General features: G+C 35.7%; 1 protein-coding gene across 3 annotated transcripts in view; it reads left to right on the forward strand.

The window, feature by feature from the left end:
* MS3_00009031 (uncharacterized protein) overlaps positions 1-20569 on the forward strand; it is a gene marked incomplete at its 5' end in the record, with an annotated part of 33279 nt that extends 12710 nt beyond the window's left edge. The window contains 6 exons of one of the 3 annotated variants that reach the window (XM_051217368.1): positions 4204-4341; positions 6706-6830; positions 9720-9822; positions 12158-12349; positions 17247-17385; positions 18597-20569. In XM_051217368.1, the coding sequence (XP_051064758.1) occupies positions 4204-4341; positions 6706-6830; positions 9720-9822; positions 12158-12349; positions 17247-17385; positions 18597-19234 (1335 nt within the window). In that variant the 3' untranslated portion in view covers positions 19235-20569. Of the gene's footprint in view, positions 1-4203; positions 4342-6618; positions 6831-9719; positions 9823-12157; positions 17386-18596 lie in introns of all 3 variants that reach the window. The other 2 variants (XM_012941103.3, XM_051217367.1) reach the window with 2 other exon arrangements.
* Between the last annotated feature and the right edge of the window lie 2089 nt (positions 20570-22658).

Here is a 22658-nt window from a genome sequence, read left to right on the forward strand (position 1 = left end):
GTGTCCTATGCTCTGTCAATCATATCACGTGATTAATTCTACCGAATTATATAACCAGATCAATGACGCTTTAACCAGTACGAACAGCCTAGTGCCAACTCTGAGTCCTGATTAGTCCTTCCTGTTTGAGTCCAGAACATAGCTTCTACTGTATGGATCATGTATTTCATACATACTTGGTTTATATATAAGCAAATGAGACCGCACCATACCATAAAATAGAAAATAAAAACCACACAAGATCAGGCCAAAAGTGGCTGTAACTAATAAATTGGGAATAACTTAATGGTAAATCGTATGACAGTAGTCAGTAGGTCAGGCAGAAGCTTATGATAGAAAGGATATAAATGTATATAGTTTAGTCATTTAACAGTTATACAATAAGAATATATGTATAATAACAGTCCATAAATAGCTCGCAGAAGTTACTCACAATTTAATCTCCTGATACAATACTTATTTTGCCATACATGTGCTTCTTAATGAAAGCACTGGGGTAGCCGATCTCGGTCAGTGAGTTGTTGATGAATTCAAGCTCCTGACTTAGAGTGTCTACTGTGCAGATCTTTTTAGCCCCGCTAGTGAGACATCTCACCAAATTTCTCTTGTAGCGGATAGGTGTGAAACTGCAGAAGTGAGTATATTGGCAGGCAGAGGGGGTTCTTCTATACACGCTTCTACTTAATGTGCCAACACTTTATCTGCTTAGTGAGACGTCAAGGAAGTTCAGCTTTTTGTCATACTCGCCTTTACCAGTGAAACCGATCGCTGGGTGAACACTGTTGAACTGTTCTAGGAGTTTATTCTTACTGATGTTTTGATCTACGATGATGAAGGTGTCTTCAATGTAGCAACAATATAAATCAAGTTTCTTAATAGTCTCATTAAGAGGTCCATTTTCCAGCTTCGCTAGGAAGAGATCAGCTAAAATCGGGCCTAGAGGCGAGCTCATGGCTATCCCATCTATTTGTCTATAATAAGTATTGCTGAAGACAAAATGTACATTCAGTGTGCATCTTAAGAGCAGTTCTTTTAGACTATCGTCAGGCAAGTCAGTGTTGATTTGTTTTTCTGATATTTGCTTGCACATAAACTTAATAGTCTCTATAAGTGGTACGTTAGTGAACAAAGATCCTACATCCACTGAGATCATATTTTTTATACTAACATTAATATTTCCCACTTTGGAGGTGAATTCGAAGACATCTTTTACACTATTTCTAACAACTGATGTGTGTAAAGGTTCTAAAATTCGTACTAGCCACTTTGCAATTTTGTGGTAAGGAGAATTGTACATATCTAGAACTGGGCGTAGAGAAAGACCCGGTTTATGAACTTTAGGCAAACCATACAGTCGTGGTGTAAATGATCCAGTCGGCTTAATTGAATCTCAGTCGTAATTATTCCCTTTTTCTTTAGTTCCTTAAGGAAATTAGCCAATTTTCTTTCTACTTTATTAATGAGACTATTAAGAAACTTGATTTATATTGTCGCTACATTGAAGACACCTTCATCATCGTAGATCAAAACATCAGTAAGAATAAACTCCTAGAACAGTTCAACAGTGTTCACCCAGCGATCGGTTTCACTGGTAAAGGCGAGTATGACAAAAAGCTGAACTTCCTTGACGTCTCACTAAGCAGATAAAGTGTTGGCACATTAAGTAGAAGCGTGTATAGAAGAACCCCCTCTGCCTGCCAATATACTCACTTCTGCAGTTTCACACCTATCCGCTACAAGAGAAATTTGGTGAGATGTCTCACTAGCGGAGCTAAAAAGATCTGCACAGTAGACACTCTAAGTCAGGAGCTTGAATTCATCAACAACTCACTGACCGAGATCGGCTACCCCAGTGCTTTCATTAAGAAGCACATGTATGACATAATAATGAAGTTGGAGATTTCGACTGTTCGTAACAATACTTATTTATTTAGACACATAAACATTGGTACAAAGGAGCACTAAAAATGTATATGGCCCACACAAATCATTCAATTTGTGTGTGTAATATGATACTGTTTTGATGTACAAACCGAATTAGGGTGGTTTTCTTAGAACGGGCCACTCAGTCAACACTTCACATAGAAGTCTAATCCACAAAGGCAGTGGAGCAACGTTAAGAAATACGGTCCCATGGTAGTCGGTCACCAAAAATGGATTTACATGCCATTTGTTCTTTCAGGATTGTGGAGGCTATGTGCACCATTAATGTGGAATTAGGATTTTCCAACTCCCTTACGTGGGTCCTCCTCCTGGCTGGGGTCTTAGAGATTGTTCAACAGTGGCTAGAGACGTTATCAAATATGACTGAGAATAGAAGCCAGTGACGATCCTGCTATAACTTCTTTAACTGAAAGAATTCTTTATTGTTGTATTTTTGCTAACTGAACTGTTATTATTATTTCACTCTTATACACTAATTTTTGTTGTTCTTTTTATTATACGCACTTTACATTCTCTATCTATCCACAACCTCATTGTTATTGTGTGTCGCATATGTATTTGGTGTCCCCTTGTACCAATGTTTGTGTTCAGATAAATAAATAATTCACGCGCAAGGCCAAAGGTCCTGAGTCCAATTTTCTATTTCGTAGTCGTGAATTCTCATTATTGAGAAGTCCTATACTAGATAGGACAAAAAGGCCGTTCAGTACTTCAAAGTATCTAATGCTTTTCTAATTATGATCAGTTCATGCTTTTGATGATCCTCTATATATGCCATTATTAATTATTTTTTTAAACACATAAATCATTCGATTTGTGTAAGGGCTGTGATACTGCCCGGGTTCCCAAACCGAAACAGGTGGTTTTATTAGGAGGCCACATCCGGAACCTTCGACTTAAGCGTTTAATCTGCAAGATAGTGAAGCAACGTCATGAGATGCAGTTCCATGGTAGCGGGTGACCAATAATTGGTTCATACTCCATTGGTTCCTTCAGAATACTGGAGCCCATGTACATCGTTGGTTTGGAATCAGGGTTTTTCAACTCGCCTAGGTGGACTCTCCATGTCCATCAACCCGGTTTCCGCACCGGACATTCGCTTTTCATCCTAGATATATGCCAAGTTCCTCAGTAATTTATGGTAGCTGATTTGGAACTGCTCACACAAGACTGAATTATTGATGTAATTCGATAATTGAACTGGTATCAAATAATGAGAAATATTTCCAGTAGAATAAACTTTTCTATTAGAATAGCTCGTTTATATACAAAATTTTGAATATGAGCCTAAATATAATTTGAAGTTATGTAATAAATAAATAATTGTTGGTTATAACAATGATAAGTAATTAATCAATGAATCTTCCAATAGAATTAATGACTAACTATAAGATCTAATTATCATCCTGTCTCATATATTACAAACCTATCTCATTAACAATGCAATTCATGAATTAAATATAACTAACTCATGTTTACTAAACTTTACATCGTGTTTATTATTCTTTTTTTTTCTTACTAAGAATAGAAGTACTTTCACTATACATACTAGAGTAGTAGATACAAAGCTCAGATTCATAAACGAAATAATTGAAAATTGAATATATAATAGTTTAAATCATTCAACATGTTGACTATTTCTGCATGTCTAAACATTTGTTATCAGTATAGGATTGTGAAGATCGTTGAGTTTTAATTGAGATCATGAATTGACCAATTAAACCACTATTGAAAACCTGGAAGCATTAGGTGGCCATTTTGTCTTAGTATGGGACTCTTCAAAAGTGCGCATCCACGATCCCTCAGAAGGGATGCAAATCCATGACCTTCAGTCTTGCGTGCGAATGCCTAACCGCTGGCATCCAATAGTGTTAATGTCTAACTCCAACCAATCCATGATATTTGGCGACCATCTTCCGTTGTCATCGGTGAATAATCACCTCACACTCAACACAGGTTAGTTCCACTGGTCACGGCTTCTCATTAGAACTTCGAGAATGACCTCTTAAAGCTAGTCCCTAGTGAGCACATGATAATTATCAGTATGGGATTGTAAAGATTGTTAAGTTTTTTTTATTGAGGAGTCTCATACTATGACGGAAAATCCATCCACTACTTCTAGGATATCAATATTGGTCTAACATTGATCAATTCATGATCTTAATTTAAAAACAAATAAATATTCATTAACCTTTTAAAACATTTTTACATTAGGATGATTTTTTTTCTCTTTCATTTCTCCTCTTCTATATTATTTAGCCAACTCATCAGCTTCGATTTATTCTACTAGTGACGTTTACAGTTACTTTAGTACCGCTTTGTTTAGTTTCAAAAGTTCAAAGTTTACTTCGATTGAATGTATTTACAAGTCTATTTTATGGTGTAGTTACTTTTCATGTAAGTTCTATACAAAAAATGAATAAAACTATTCACCTGATTTTTTCATATATGCCAAGATTAACTTGAAGGAATTAGGTTGATAAATTAGTGCTTACAGTCAGTCACTGAGTTATCTACAACATAGGACCGGGTACATATATGTATGGATCGGTCCAATTTGCCATACCTCATTAGCACAACAAGATGTACATCAAAATCATAGAAGTAGTTACTTTAATGGTACAGAAAGAATTAGTTCGTATAAAGTAATTTTAATCTCACAGTTTGAGGGAAAACAAAGAGTGTACACACCCATGTCATTGTGATTGATTCTGAGCCATGTCACCCAAAGTCTCCAACTATTGGTTACGATAGTCACACGGACGCTTACCAAATAGTTTGCATCTACCAACATGGCTCAGACCAGAAGTTCGTGACTTTATGAATTGATGCCACGTTTTGGTTTGGCCGCCTCTGACTTTCTTCCATCAGTTTCCAACACTAGTGAGCATTTCGCGCTCCCTAATACCCCGAGCCTAACCTCTCTGTTACATACCCAGTGGTCCTAGCGGATCCTAGCAATATTTCTTAGACTATTAGTGCTTACAGTTTTTGTAATATATAACTGTGTAATATATTTTGCTTCATTTGTACAATGAAAGTATTGTCAAGACTAGGCTTGCATAAGCCTTTTAATATAATATTCCATTCAATGAATGCAAAGAGATGATTAAGATTGTGCTATTTTCTACGATCGTCCAAGTCGATTAGTGATGTACAAGCTTCCTATAGGCTAACCCAACCAGATACCTAAGTAAGCAAACCATGATTGAACAAGAAGCTTTTATTGTTTCAACCAAATAAACTATATATCCATAACTCATTTATGAATATAGATACATATTCCACAGAAAATTAAGTTACACTTTTAGACCTATAGCATGTGTCTACTTCCTCAGAAATTGAACCTAAATCATTTCTCATTGATCATTTGCCTTATATCTGATTGACTCAGTATATCAGATTGATTAAAATTTTTCAGAATAATTATGGCTGCTTACAGTTTACTAATCAAGTAAAACTTTATGTACTCAACTCTAGGCGGTACTTTTAGTGAAAGCTCTTCATACTGTTCATTTGGCTAAACCAAGGTAAATGAAGAAGTATATGAGGGTTAGAACCTTTAACCTAGAGATTTGAAAAGCAAGTTATTTAACCGCTAAACAACTTGTTCAAAGCATGGCATGTTGAACTTATAACTCTCAACTGATTTAAACTAAGCTATAATCTTTCATTTCAAATTTTGACTACAACAAGACTTCGTTTATACGATTTTTATTTTGAAAGCGTTTTCGGTCACTTAAAATATACAAATCCTCACGTCATTCACTATTAATCTTCAGATATTAGACCATTGGCTCTATAATCTATGAATCACTATCAGTAATTAACACTATCGTTTACTAAAAGTGATTTATGGACTACACTATATAGATTTAATTATTCTCCACTAATCAATGTAAGTGCGTTCTTGGATCAGTCCTTACAATAACGTCACTTAGTTATTATCCAATTAACCTAGTAAAAATACTGTCTCTGAAGTAGTACTATGTGAGTTATTCGCCTTTTAGAACAGTATGAAGAATGTTTGAAATACAAGTAAAACCGATGTATCTAGCCGATCTTTACGTTTAACTACTATTCAGTCATAGTGATCTCGAGTGTTACTATTGGTTTGTGAACAGTTGCCACTTCCCTGTGGAAAGATACTTCCTGAGTAATAACCTGTAAAGGAAACTGGGTTATAGGTGATGGTCTTGACGATACGGAAACTTGACTACAGAGCTCAAGGAACAGCTGCATGAGGTAGGTCACACAGCGTGTTTGTACATGATTTTTTGATGTTTTAGCTACGTACTTTAGCATCGACAACAGAAGTCCATGAGATAAAGTGAGGTGCACTATTTTTTGGGCTAACATTTTTTTACCACCTGTTATGAGAATGTAACACCACTGTAGATGGTAATTGTCTGAGAGAAACACCTTACTATCGTCACATCTTTGTGCGGTCGGTATTTCAACTCAACCTTCGAACTTTAAATCTATTGCATTTAGATTTGACTGCCCTCCAACCAACCTAGCTATGATCATATAGGACCTTCAGGAACGATCATTTCAGTCAATATAACTCAATTAGATCCTCATGATGTCCAAACTTGACTGCCACATCAACGTGTAGCAACTACGGTCAATTTAACCACCATTAAGTCGGTTTTATATTTTGTATCATTTAAGAATTTACGCCCAATGGACTTTGATTTTGTAACCAACCTTCAAAAATTATTAATTTTTATGAAAACAAAAAAATTATTTTCTGTTCAGATGATTTTTATACTTGGTCTACCTCGATTAATTTCCAATATGCCTTGGGAAGAAATGAATTGGTGGAAACCAGCTGGTCTGATTGAATGTATTCCTATATTTTTAGCTTCAATGTTCTGTCAAACGTGAGTTGTTTTTTGCAGATTTCATTTCTATCTCCAGTAAAATTGATCATTACTACAATAACAGAAAAAAACTCTAATGCTGCCTCCACTAAGTCGACCGACAAAGTACTATTCACTAATTTACTTTGATGATGACTTGGATTTCATCTGTTCTAATGTATACTATTCACTATGTTTGTGGGTGTCACAGCTCATACGTTCTGTGCGCAACAGTCGTTTATTGCCACTAAGAATTGCTAATTTAGCGTTATTGTGCTTTCATAATTTACATCACGACCTGATCTTAAGTACCCACTGAAGAGCAGGAAGCAATAGACAGCTCCTCGACAGTGTCTATCCACGAGCTCGCCAGCCGTCGAACCTCGAGTATCGGATCTTTTGATGAAGGTTTAAACTCTAGAGGATTGAGTCGGCGTCCAGCGGTTCATATGTGGAGCGGTGGTTCTGTGGTAACGCTCTGGGCTTGTAGTCACTAAGTTTCATGTTCGAACTCTGCCCCACTTCGATTGAAACAATTGGATAGTATCACTACTAGACATCATAATTAAAGTATAACTTGCGGTCAAGTATACCAGTCTATACCTGTAAGCCAACTGAACAAATTCAGTTTGTCCATTTCTGTTGCTTCAGTTCTTAATGTCGTTTAAGAATTTTGTATTATGTTAACAGTTATAATTTCCTGTGACCTGTTTCACCTAAAAAGTGAACCAACTAGTAAACAGCAAATAGTTTCTGTCTTAATTTAACTGTCGCGCTGTACACACACACACACACTGGATACTTAGCAAATATAAAAAAACATAAGTAAATGTGTCCGTATTCCACGTTGCTTTAACTAACTGAAGTAGAAATAAGGTCCGTTTAGTATGAGAATTGTTTCGTTTAACGCCTACTTGTACAAGTTTTTTCTTTAATTTCAAATTATGCAGTCAGATTATTCAGTAAATCTATTTTGTTGATAATGTATAAATAGACAATTGTCTAGAGATATTGTATCGATAGATTTCCTAAATAAAAGTAGGTTATAACCTGTGTTAAGTTGCAAACTACAACTTTAGTCATCTTATATACTCAGTTATGTTCTTGGATAACGCCGAAATTCCTGACGAATGTGTTTTTTTTAATGCTTCTTCAGTTTGTAGTGAACTTACTTCTACCTGTTACCCCTCTTGAGTCATAGGCCGCTAACTAGCTCTGTCCCGAACTCTTCTTTACTCTTGTTGCCAAGTTCTATTCATGGTTTTGATTTTTACCTCCGAGTCTTGGAGCTGTGTGTTCTATGGTCCGTTTCTTTTCTTTTCGTCTTGAGAATTCCAGGTTACGATTTGCCTTAAGCGGCTTGATAATTTCAGTGTTTGTTTAAACCACCTCCGGTGTCTCTTTCTGATTTCCTCCTCAATAGGCAGCTGGTTGTACTCTCTGCTCTATTGGGTTGTTGCTGATGGTGTCTGACCAACGGACATTGAGTATCTTGCGTAGAAACTTTTTTATAAATATTTGTACTTTTTTGGTGATGGTTGTAGTAGTTCTCGAAGATTTAGCTCCGTACAACAGGATTGAAATGAATTTGGTATTGTGAATTGTGACTTTGGTGTTGTCTCGTATTTGTTTTGAGCTCCAGATGTTCTTCAATTTGAGGAATGCTGCCTTCGCTTTGCTAATATGTGCCTTCACATCTGCATCAGATTCCCTTGTACATCAATGATACCACTTATGTACGTAAAAGGCTCCATCTCTTCCAGAGTTTCACCAAGTGCGACACACCCTTTATTGTATTTCAGACCGCAGTCTAACAGAATGCATAACATGACTTACAGTACAGTCATAATTAAATGTTAAATATCACAAGTTCATTCACTTTGTTTCATCTTAAAGCAAGATGTAAACCTGGTTCGCGTGATATGCTAGATATCTACTAACTAAAATCTTAGATAGTTCCTCCACTTATTCACAGTCATAGATTCAAATGAATTCACTACAATCAAAAATGTTTTGTTCATTCATCAGTGTCCTGATGCGAGTAGGGGCGGGTGCGCTCTCTCTCACGAAAATGCTCTCTTATGGCCATACATATATACCCACTACCAGAGAAGTCCTGCTCACTGCCTTTTTCGTGACAAGGGTGTTGTTTACAAAATAGAGAACGAAAATCGAATATCCGACGTTCAAACCGGATCAATAATTGATCACTATTACATATTTTATTTACCTTCATTAAATGCATTTCATCTACTCAGTTTCAACATTTATTACAACATCGTCTGTATTTTGTTATTTCTCATTTTAAGATTCCTTAAAATTGTTATTGTAATCGTCACCACTGTACAGTTTAGATTACAGACTGACTTCATTTAAACAATCACTGGAAACCATGAAGCATTGAACAACTGAAACATGAGCCTCAGATCTCTTGACGTTTTGTAGAGAAGTCATAACCAACGCAGTTCAACCATATTAAGTATCAGGCAGTAGTTATCCATTTCAATTGGATTTATATTAGTAGTCACGTAATATCGTGGATTGATTAAACTTGGAAAATGTCAGCTAATAAAAGACTCAATCAATAGTCTGAAAATTGAACATTCATCTCAAGACTCAAAGTTTCTTGGTTCAATCCTCAGTCAATTTGTACATGTTCACTTCTCTGTAGTAGTCCCACTTCTAGAACAAAACAGCTACCATCCAATACGACTGCCTAGCGTTTAATAATGAAAAGAGCAAAACGATAAAGGGAACTATGTATATGAAATTTCTCAAAGAACGTTTAATAATGGTTTAACTGTGTAAACCAACAACAAAAAGAAAGATTTCAACAATCTTCATGTACTTTTTATTATTAATCAAACTAATTTTATTATCATATTCTCTTCTTTTTTTTCTTTTTTTTAGACAATTACATATCACATCATCTAAATCTTTTCAGCCAACATTATCAAATATGCGATTGATAGTTCGTGTTGCATTGATTACAGTGGCTATAGTTTATGGATTTGTAAGTTGTTGTTCGTTTGTTTGTTGAGTTCACGACTTGATCTAAGCTAGACCTCTATTCAAAACCTCGGAGCACTGGCCGGCCGTTTTTCGTTCTAGTATGAGACTCCTCAGCAGTGTGCATTCATGATTCCGCGCGGGAGACTGAAGGTTCTGGAATCGTGGATGCACTCTTCTGATGAGTCACATACTAGGACGAAACGTTCGTCCAGTGTTTCCAGGTTTTGAATAGAGGTCTAGCTTAGATCAACTCATGAATACAATTTAAAAATCATTCTGATCAATTTATTTGTATACTTTGTAATATTTTATAATAATTTGTATCTTGACAGATTTATACAACAGTCGGTGTTTTCTCCACATGAGAAAACAATTCATACAGATTTTTTTTGGTTGAGATCATGAATCAATTGATGTTAGACCACCGTTGGAAACCTGGAAGCACTGGACGGCCGTTTCGTCCTAGTATGGGACTTCTCAGCGGTGCGCATCCACGATCCCGCACCCCGCAGGATTCGAACCCAGGACCTACTGGCTTTGCGCCTGAGCACTTAACCATCAGACCACTGAGCCGGCATCCAATGGTGTTAGTGTCTAACATCAACCAATCCACGAAATTGCGCGACCAACTTCCATTGTACTGAGGTAGAAATTGAAACTAAGAGGAAATATGTCTTTGAAGGAGCGTGTAGAATATTTGATGATGCCATATTTGTCAGGTTGTTGTATGCATTTAACGGTTGGATTGTTTATGAAAAGTAATGGCTTGGTCATAGTCGCTAGTTCGAGTCCCATTGTGGTGAAATCGAATCAATGTCAATTTACTATAGCTAATTAAATAAGGTTTTGATTGGTCACATCATATTTTGTTACGATTGTTCATCATAAAGTTGGCTTTACATCCACTGACAGATATCAGTTGGTGAATGGTTGAAAATCTTGGAGGAATTGAATCCCAGGACTTTTAGGTCTTATAGTAACTTAGATACTACTCAGTCGCAGAATCGATTCATACACATTATTGATTTCAAATAACAGAACATGAACGACTGGTTAAACCTCAGTCGTATTGGTAGTGAGAGACAAATACAATCAGTTAATATCGATAAATGGTCGTGTTTTGTTATGAACGAAAGATAGTAGATCATTATTCAAATGGCTCAATAGTTGTGTCATGCTCATTGCGAGATCTGAAGCTCATGGGATCACAATACTTGGAACGATTGTGTGGACGTGCATCAATTGGCGACGGGTTTCATACTAGGACGAAGCAACAGTTGTTCAGTGCCCTTTGATTTCCAGTGGCTACTCAGTTGATATCATTCTGTTCTTTTCTGTACCTTTATGTCTTATGCTGAGCGGTAAATCTCTAGACTACTGTGTTTTTACACGAACTGCCAAAACTTAAAAAATATCAACAAATCCTCTCAGTCCATCAGTCAGCTACAACGTAGGACCAGGCACATATATGCATCGGTCCAAGTTGGTTTGGTGCAGGGGGTCGCCATGTTAGACGATGTCTCTCCTTATGCTTAAAATTTGTGTTTGCTAAAAATAAACGATTGTTTGAGCACAGTTGCAGCAGACGATCACCATTATTTGTTCGTTGTGTCGGAATACTAAAATACCTACCTAAATGTCTTTCTGTTTAGTTTAAACTACCTATCTGGGCATTAAAGTCACCTGCTACGAGTACTATGTCTGAACGTTTAGCTTTCTGAAGAAGTTCAGATAGCTTTCTGTAAAATTCATCTTTCACTTCATTCGAGCTGCGGTCAATGGGAGCGTAGGCAGAAATGATAAAGAGGCAACGACGTTTGTCCCTATCCTTCCGAGCTCTTACGGAGTCGTTTAGCCGAACAGCTCATAGGCGAATGTTAACAGAGATCCATTCTATTATCTCTTGTTCTGCCCTCATGTGCTCACCAGGGAACCATTTTCAAGAGTTAACTCCCAGATTCATACTGGGAGAATGTAATCAGTAGAATCCAGCCGTCTTGAATGTGAGACAATTATCACCAATCACAGTCGACAATAGTCGTGTAACATCAAGAATATTGACGAAAGCTAAAAAAATGTAAACCATTCAATATTAACTTACTGGTTTAAAGGCTGTGTTCATCGCAAAATCTGAAATTCCTGGATTCGATATGGTTGTGGAGCGCTATGTTGACGAGTCCCGGAATAAAACAACTATCTAATGTTTCCCAGTCTTAAACAACTGTTTAATTCCGACTAATTTGTGATACAAACCACAAGAACTTCATATTTAGTGTTTATCATAAGTTTTAATTCATTATTATTATTATTATCATTGTTTCTGTCTTGTTGTATAGTTTGGTTTCTTTGGCTACGTAGCATTTATTAGTTCGAAAAGGACAATATTTTCCGGTAACGTCTTTCTAATGTATCCAGATGATTTACGTAGTTTCTGTATACGTGTTGGATTTCTACTAACCAACATTGTCTCTATACCGCTGATTATTTACCCATTACGTCAAACTGTATACAATTTATTATGTCAAAAAGTAAGTCGGTGTATTTAATTCATCCTATCCATTTTATTACTCCCCTAACAACACTAATTAGTCGTATTATATTGAACGAGAACACAGGTGGGGACAACCAAATGTATTTTAATATAACATTACAGAATACCTTGGTAAAATCTGAGAACCATACAGTAAATACTTCATTCGTAAAATATCCATCAATTGTCTCCGGTTTTGTTGTTCCTTCGTTTCTATAACAATCACTCTCTGTTCTCGTTCTCTTCGATTTTATTAATCTTCTGCCGCCAGAAATTCCACTCTCGATTGGTGATGCCTACTACTTATATCTGTCGACATCAGCAGCATACACCACAGTATATGTACGTATGTCTGTATATGCTCTGACTGTACTGGTATCGACCTTTTATTTGTGTAATTAGAAAGACTTTCATAAGATAGATGACTGTCAAGTTATTGACTGACTTGAATTTCAACTATTCTATTTAAAATAATAGGGTACCGTTTTGGGTGTAGTAACCAATTGTAGGTCAATGTACTTGTTATGTGTGCTGCCTATATTGTCGGATATAACTAGTATGTAGTCGCAATCGGAAGTGGAATGCCTAACAGCAAAAGAGAAATAACAGAAATGAAATCGGAGAGGAATCAAAATAATAATAGAATTAGACGAATAATGGGGTATTAGGTAAAGGACAACGCAAAGAAGCTGTACAAATAATATATTGAATGTATGATTTTCATATTTTACTAAGACGCTGTTTAATTTTGTATTAAACAATATATTGGTTATTCCTACCAAGTCTTCGTTCACTACATACTAATCTTCAAACCGTATTTTAATTATTAGAAATAAAGATACTACAACTGTATATTTACTCAAACCAAAGTGAAAAATGTGCACAGTTCAAATGTGTAAGCTAATGTCGTAATGTTTTTTAGAGATGTGGTATCATTTCAACTTGATTCAATAAAGCAGTCAATGTGGAAATGAAATGGTTTTTTACGTTAGCTGGTTGGCAGTAGTCAGTCGGCAGACGATTCTGCTTAGTCTAGGCTTTTTACTGGTTGTCACTCATCAGTAAAGGATGTCTAGAATTTCAAGAAATATTGAATCTCATAAAAGAGCACCAGTTTCCCTCAAAATTTCAACTGTATCTTGTTGTCAAGTATATCAACTAACAAGAAACACAAGTGTAGAGTCGGCTAACAAATAAACCGATTGTACTTAATTTCAAGTCATTAGTGATTACATCAAATAGAACTCAATCATTGCTAAGGTCTGAACAGACATAATATTCATCACTACTCAGTGATCACTCAATTAAAATGAAATCTTTTGTGTCACATATACCATTGAAAACGTACACCTTAATTGAATATTGTTCGTTAATATTTCAGTCAGTCATAGACAACGTAGAAAACTCAGCATAAATTTGTATTGATTCAAATTGCTACACTTAATGTCAGCACAGTAAGAAAAATGTAGTAATGATAAGAAGCATCAGTTAACAAAAATGTTGCGCAAGATCATGGATCGATTGTGAGTTCAATCCGTGTCAGATGGAGACAGTTATCCACCTCAGAAAATGATGAAGGGTTATGCAAGATCATGGATCGATTGATAATACTTCTAAGTTTTCAATAATGGTCTTTTTTTAGATCGACTCATGAATTTGACTAGTAAAAAATAAGCGTTAAGAGAAGATTCAGTTACTAAGTCTTAAGCATCAGTAATAGTTACATAACAACACAAAGATAACTTAAAATTATGTAAAATAAAATTCTAAAAAGTACAATATACAAATGAGATTCGAAGAGAGAAGGAAAAAACTAAACCTAGAGTGTTGAGGAAAAGTAGATCAAATTGGGAATTGATAATAATGGCAATAATAACGACCCTCCCCGACGCCATGCTGCTGCCGAGATTGGGGTGAGTCAGCTCTCCCTCTCGAAATGCTTTCACATGACCACACGTATATACTCACTGCCTTCTCGCGGTGAGGGTTTTGTTTACACCGTCCAGACTGGGTTGGTGGAAATGGAGAACCCATGTAATGGAGTTAGAAAATTCTGATTCCACATCAATGGTGCACATGGACTCCAAGGTCTTGAAAGAACAAATGGCGTATAAACCAATTGTCGGTCACCGGATACCATGGAACCGTATCTGTTTACGTTGCTCGATTGCCTTTGTAGATTGGGCCTCTATGTGGAGTGTTGGCTGAGTGGCCCGTTCTAAGAAAACCACCCTTATTCGGTTTGTACATCAGAACAGTATCCTATCCCACACATAAATTGAATGATTTGTCTAGGTCATATATATTGATACCCGTTTGTACCAATGTTAATGTTTTTGAATAAATAATCACTTTTTTTCAATGTGACACGTTTAGTGTAATAATATTGAGATTTTTGGGATAAAATATATTTCAACACATTCTTCTTAGTCTCTTACATCACTATATTATATGTGTATACATAAATGCTGTAACTAAGTGAATTCAATTCACTTTAATAGTTTCGTTAACCTATTGATTTGATATTTTGTAGGAACCAATCACAATGACCGCAATAATGACATTCTCATTCTCTTCTTTTAGTTTCTATCTTCTTTTCAGTGTTCATTTTTCATTAGTACTACAATAAAATATCAATATCATTCTGTTTGTTTGTTTTTTGTTTTCAAATCATACCCCCCCACACACACACACACATGCTCCATTGTCCACTTGTTTTCATTGTCATTAATGTCTATGAACTTTGATAAATTCTTATAACTTGTTTGTTATATAGTACAAAATATTTTAGATGGCGAGACTGTAATTGATGGATGACCTAATTAGATTTAAGATAACAAGTCTTGAATTTTTGATGTGAAATCCCTTCATTCATTTATATGGTTAAATAATATCAGGATATTATAACTGTATTCAGTTCATGATGAAAAACCCTTTTTTATATTTTTATTTGAACACAGATATTGGTACAAGGAGGCATCAAATACATATGCGCCACACAAATCTCATTTGATATGTGTGAGGGCTGTGATACTGCCTGGGTGCCCAAACTTTTAACCTTTACTCTTAATACTACTTTTCCTCACACTCATTTATAACCCTATTTAGTAAGCGGACATTTTCAAGATCACTTAAGCATTGCTCAAAGATCGTTCAATAAATGATAGTCTCATCTTCTAGAGGTTTTTATACTGTTATTTACATGCATTAACTCTAATGTATATAGTAAGCCAATCAGAAATGACCTAGAGTACAAATGTATATCATTGACTAGAAAATGAACTGATTGAAATGTACGAAGTTGTGCCACCGTACACCATTGTCTTCAGTGAGTTTATATCTCACAACAGACCTGGTTCAACTCCACTGGTAACGGCTTCTCACTAGAAATCCAGGAGTATCTCTTGAAGTCAATCACTTGTGAGCAGATGATTATTATCAGAAGGGGTTTTGTGGAGATTTTAGAAATTTCAATGATTGAAATCATGAGTCAATTGAAGCTAGACAAGTGACTTGTATATCATGTCTCCAACTATAGGGAGATAATTATCTCGCCAAGAAATTGATCACATCAATTTAATTCACATTATAATTTTAATAGTTCAATTCACGAGTCGATCTAATTTAGACCACCATTGAAAACGTGGAAGCACTGGACAGCCGGTTCGTTCCAGCATGGGACTCTTCAACTGTGCTTGTTCATTATCACGCACATGGGATTCGAATCCAGGACCTTCAGTGGTGGTTTAACTTAGATCGACTCATAAATTCAATTGTTAAAATTACTACGATCTCCACAAACACCCATTCTCATCATACTATAATTGTTAATAATTTCACATTGTCAATGAAAGTATACGTAACATATGTCCTAGTCATTTCAAATGATAAAAGTCCACAACTTCACCTACCAACATGTCATTTTCACATTGTACTCTACTTCTGTACTAACCTCAATGTTGTTCAGCTATACACAAGCAATACTTCGATGGAGTTTGATAATCGACTATTTTAATATTTAATGTATAAAATTATAGCAGTTATCTTTACATCCTGATAGATTAGTATCTTTAGTATCTCACTAGGTTTTAATCAGTTAATTGTGTTTAATTACCGAGTATAGGTTCATATACTCAGTATTACTAGGCTGCATTGCTTGTATGAGAGCTAACGGTGATACCTTACACAGTTGCGCAAACCGAAGTAAAATTACGTGAATTTCAAACTCGTAATCTAATGGTTTAAATCTGGACGCTTTAACTACTAAGTAATTACGCTACAAAAATTGAAAACTACCGATCACTAGACGACTATTTCATGGTAATATGAAACTTTTCGACGTTGGATACATAGCCAGGAACCATCCATCAAACTCAAAAGTCGTAGGACCTCCACGAACTTGTAATTTACGCGTGTCTCTTACTCTTTATGGTCACGTCTCGCAGCCGTAAAGTAGAACAAAACGAACTGCCGCGAGGTATACTCATCTCTGAATTGATAGACGGATATCTCACCTTCACCATAGGTGATGTGAGTTAGCGAAAGCCAAACGATCTTTCTGAATCTGTGTAGTGATTTTGTCAGACATCAACCCATTAGGGTTGTCGAAGATAAGTGAAGTTGCCGACGCATTCGACTACTTCTTTCATTATCCTTAGTTGACGTAGGCCAGTCCTGAAGCAACAATTTACATTTAGAGGGAGAGAAATTCATCTCAAACATCCAGGCATTGTTACTTAGTGTCACTGATAAGCTCAACCTATCTTTCTCTCTAAAAACAAACAGTGTTATTCTACGATTTTATCGTATTAATGATTAATATTTTACAAACAATAAAAAGTCTTTTATTTCTTAGGAATTTTTATGGAAAATCCGTTTTCTTTTCTCTCCCAAAGAGATTAACTTCATTTGGTGTGGATTTGGAAATCGATTCAACTCCTATGATTTCTGAAGAAGTTCCAAAAAGATTTATTCAAAAAATCACTATCTCATTACTACTTGTCTCGTTTCTTCTCAGTTTAACTACGGATAAAAGTACTTTCAAATGTTTTATTTTATACAGTATTTTTGTTATTGTTTTCAATCTGTCTTAGACAATGTAGACCAATTAATAGTTGATCTGAAATTGTATGGATCAGTAGCGCTTAATAGTTAAAGAGGTTCAACTTATAACGCCACTAAATTCAGGATTCGAGCCTCACCTCGCCTATTTCGTTCTTGACAACTGCGTAGTAGTATCATTAGCTCTCACACTGAGTGTGGCTCATACCTGATTGCCTGATAAATAAGTTTTTTATTAACTATTATCGGTCCAAGTTCTTAAGCACTGAAATAACGTAAGGAAATGAAATCAACAATATGCGCATAGCTATGGAGTCGGAATAATAGTAGGAGTAGAAGAGATAGTAGTGGTAGTGGTATTTCTTCCAGAGAAGTCCTACTCAGTACCTCCACACGGAAAAGACTATTGTTTGCAAAGGTGAGAGAACGGAAAGCGAATATCTGATACCATGAGCTCAGTTAGTTTGGTACAAATGATTGCGAAACCCCATGATTTCAAATCAGTGAGAGTACATGCGTTCCTTGATTATAAGTCAGCAAATAGCTAACAAGCTTACTTTAGGGTATCAGCAACAGCCTTCTCTGGGCGAGAACAAACCAGCTTCCAGGTGAAGAAGAAATTAGGAAAAGACGATGGAAATGGATAGGACATACATTACTCAAATCATCAAACTGCATCACGAGGCAAGCCCTAACTTGGATTCCTGAAGGAAAGCGGAAAAGAGGAAGGACAAAGAATACATTACGTCAGGAAATAGAAGCAGATATGAAAAGGATGAATAACAACTGGATGGAGCTGGAAAGGATTGCCCAGGACAGGATTGTATGGAGAATGCTGGTGAGTAGCCTATGCTCCTTCACGAGGAGTAACAGGCGTAAGTAAGTAAGTTGCTTTAGGGTCATCGGTCAACATGAGATTACATCTTCCCTGAGATATGGCAACTTGGACTGATGCATATATGTGCCTGGTCCTATGTTGTAGCTGACTATCTGACATCTCCCCCTGATATTGCTTTAATTCCACATGGATTAGACCTAATAGGTTCAGAACTTATATCAGTAGTCTCATTCTAAATGTCAGATAAAATAAATTTTGATGATTCACAAAAGTTTCTGTTCTCCTCTTTCCATCTCATTATTAATACATAGTGAAATGTGTTTTTTTTTCTTAATTATTATTTCAGTTGAAGTAATCATTCGATATACAACTAGTGTAGCTGGTTCATTGACTGGTTTCATTTTACCAGCATTGGTACTTATTGTCGCCACAATAAAAAATGGTAATCATCATCATCATCATCCTCATTACAATGGTAGTAGTAGTAGTAGTAGTAGTCATAATAGTATTTCACGTTTTTTACAAATTTATCGTAATCATTCAATTAGTGCTTATTGTCTACTATTAGTTGGTTGCCTTCTATTCTCATTAGAATTTTTCACAGTCCATCATACAAATAATGGTAATACGAATTCAGTGAATAATTTAAATGGAATTAATAAGAATAATCTTCAATTATTATCAAGAGATCATATTGTTGATACTACTACTAGAAGTAGTAGTAGTAGTACTACTACTACTAAAACTGTTACATCTCTTCAATCGAATATTGTTAAAGTAAATTTGAATGCTCAACAACCAATTTTAAATTTTACAATGAAAAATCCCCCTGAACCAATTGATCTAACAAAAATTCAATCACAAATGAATGTTAATAATAAGTTAACTAATATTTCACCATTGATTAAACAACATAATCAACAAACTAAACCAATTACTATTATAAATAAAACTATTTTGAAAAATTTTAAAAAATCACGATAACAACATCATCACCGACGTTGTTGTTATCGTCGTCGTTCAACGCGAAATTGATCAAATTCACATGAAATCTTAGTTTCTTTTTTTTTTGAAAAAATCTAAAGTAACGCTGTGACTGGTAAAAAAAGAAAGAAAGAAAGAAGGAGAACCGTCCATAGAATTGAAATCATCATGTAACAGTGTTGTGTACATACGAATTGGATTCATTTTAATTTTGTGTGGTTAAAATCATCGTCACATGTGTATACCTTATTATTTTATTGTTCTGTGATATGCTTCTTTTTTTGTACAATTTCTTACATTATGTCCCCATTCATGATACACAATACATATGTGATATTTAAGAAGGGATCAATAGTCATAATTTTGTGTTATTTACTCTTGCCTTTCATTGTATTGTTTGTTTATGTTGAGTATGGGGACTGGGTTCTCTATACATACGAAACACCATTTCTTCTTTCGATGGTTGTGATTTTCTTTTACTTCTTGTTGATTTGTCAACATACTTGTTAATGTATCATCTTTTCATATGATTATTATCTCTGTTGTTACTTACTTACGCCTGTTACTCCTCGTTAAGGAGCATAGGCCGCTCACCAGCGTTCTCCATCCAACCCTGTCCTGAGCAATCCTTTCCAGTTGTTATTCATCTTTTTCATATCTGCTTCTACTTCCCGACGTAATGTGTTCTTTGGATTTCCTCTTTTCCGTTTCCCTTCAGGATTTTAAGTTAGGGCTTGCTTCGTGATGTAGTTTGATGATTTGCGTAAGGTATGTTTGTTGTAGGTAGATTATTTAAATCAGTATTACAATTGCATATGTATCTATGTAATTACCATTTGCTTACAATGCTTTATACCACTTACCATCGATATATTCAATGTTTCAGTTTGTTTGTTCTTTTATAGGAGAAGCTCTTTTGTATATGTATGTATGTATTTGCACTGTTCCATTTGTTCAATGATCAATAACAAGCTGTAATCGATCTTTCAACTATCATCTGTGTATATGTAATATCCCTCCTTATGGTTTATTTAAATCCATAATGAAAGTTTGTTTAATATGTTTTGATTCACATAATTTTTTCTAAATACTTTTGTAATTTAAATAAACATGCCGGAGACTTTTTTAGCGAGTTAGTTTTCTACGGGATGGGATTGCTAACCCCATGCCCAACCCTTCTCCTTTACCCGGGCTTGGGTTCGGTAGTAACTTTAGAACAGCTACAGGCGGAGTTATAGAATAATGTAGTAAAAAGATATTTCCAGTGTAAGAGATTACTGAATTTCTTGTAGCATAATTCACGAACTGATCTTAATTAAAAAACCATTGAAAGAAGGAGGCGTTCTACGGTTGTTTTGTTCTAGTATTAGACTTCTTGACAGTATATATTCATAACTTCACTGACGGTTGAGTTCACGCTCTTTACATCTTCAGGCTAGCGATAAACTTTCAGACCACTGGGTTGGCACTCAATAGTTTGTATCTCTAAGTCCAATCAGTTCACGTTATTACATAGTCATCTTCTGATGTTGGTGGTAAATAATTGGCCCACACTAGATTTATTCAAACTGTACCAGTGACGGATTCTCACTAGAACTCCTGGAATTAGTCACTAGTCAATACATGGTTTTTATCGGTTGTTTAACTGAATTTATTTCGTGTTTTGAAATATTAAAAGGTATTTGTTACTTGTACTCAAGCTGATACTATTGATAATCAGCATTTTACGTCATGGATGTTTCTTCATTTTTACTTTTTAAGTGACGGTCGTTTAATAATAATAAGTAGGGAAAGGCATCATATGATATTCGTTCGGTCTCGGTGAAAGCAGTGTAGTTTGAAATGTAATGGGGGACAGATGGACTGTGTGCACAGTGTGGATCGAAAAATCACTAAGTACCAGACGTTCAGACCAGACAAAACCAAGTCGATATCTTCAATGTAGTACGACGCAATGAGCTTCTCATTACTTAGTAACTTAAGCCTATTACTCCCCTTGAGCCGTCAGTCCGCGATCAAGAATCTCCAGCTAACTCCGTTCTGGACTGTCTTTCCTACTTCTTGTCAATCGCTACTCATTCTCTTGATATCTACCTCCAATCCCCAGCGCCGTGTGTTCTGTGGTCTATCTTTTTTGTCTTGAAAATTCCAAGTTATGATTTCCCTTGTGATGCAGTCTGATAATTTCCGTAAAGTGTCTCACATCCACCTCCAGCGTCTCTTTCTAATTTCCTCCTCAATTGGGAGCTGGTTTATGCAACTAATCCGTTTTAGAAGTCACTTTTGGACTCCGAGCGCTGTTAGGTTTGAAGCTTCACGAGTTCACTTAATCTGCGAACGAGAACAAGACTCAGTGACCAAAGACCAGTAAACTAGCTATTGATGCGTTCCAGCCCCGCTATCTAGAAAGAGAAGTCCAAGCTTGGTATGGAAAATATATTTTGCAAACAGCCAGAAAACGAGCGAGCCCACAAACACAATTTAAAACGTATATATACAAATATATATAATCGATATTGTCATGGGAAATTTCTAAACATTAATCAATGAGTTCATCAATTGACTGTCATTTAATCGATAAGTTAGTCGATGTGATAAAATTACAAATATGAGTTTTGGGGATCTATCGTCCCCAACAAGCGCGGACAGACTCATTCATTATTATGTGATTTCCTTCCTATTATTGATTTCTACTTTTAACTCATTAAATGTAAACTAATTGTAATTGTCTTTGGATAAAGTATTGCTTGGCTTATACTTTGCCTCTCTTTTAGTGGCCCGATATCCGACTCCGTTTAAATCGTATTATGATTGTTATTGAAATATACATGTCGCCAATCCTCGTATATAATTATCGATTTAACTCGCGTTAGTGAAGAATGGAATTAAATAAGTCAAATACGTGTATTTCATACAATCGTCGATCCAGACAAACGGTCAGAGCAGCGAAGAGAAGAGAGCGTAACGAAATGACGCGTGGTGAAGACGTGTGAGCCAACTCGATTTAACCAAGCGTTTATCGATATTTCTAGTCTGACAAAAATAAGTTACAGACATGTAGTGATTAAGATAAGAAATGCACACACACATGTCATATAAAATCAGTCAGGATCAATAAATCACAGGGTGAAAATGTGTCTTGAGAAGAATCAATAGGTTGATCTGTCCAGAGGCTTAAATAACTTATTTGGGCTTGACATAGGACCAGCCCCTACACTATAGTTGTTCTTGTATGTGGCATAACGTGATTTCAATCTGTGTATGGCTTATCGAATGAGTATCCAGTATGGTTGTTATATAATTTTTGTCATTGATCCTATAACGGCAGTTTGTCGTGACGATAGAAAACATTTTTACTCTGTTGTCCTATCAGAGATCTAATTAATCGTCTTAAGTGAAATCAGTCAAGTAATGTAGATGAATT

This window comes from Schistosoma haematobium, chromosome 5, assembly GCF_000699445.3.
Source record: "Schistosoma haematobium chromosome 5, whole genome shotgun sequence".
Lineage (NCBI taxonomy): Eukaryota > Metazoa > Platyhelminthes > Trematoda > Strigeidida > Schistosomatidae > Schistosoma > Schistosoma haematobium.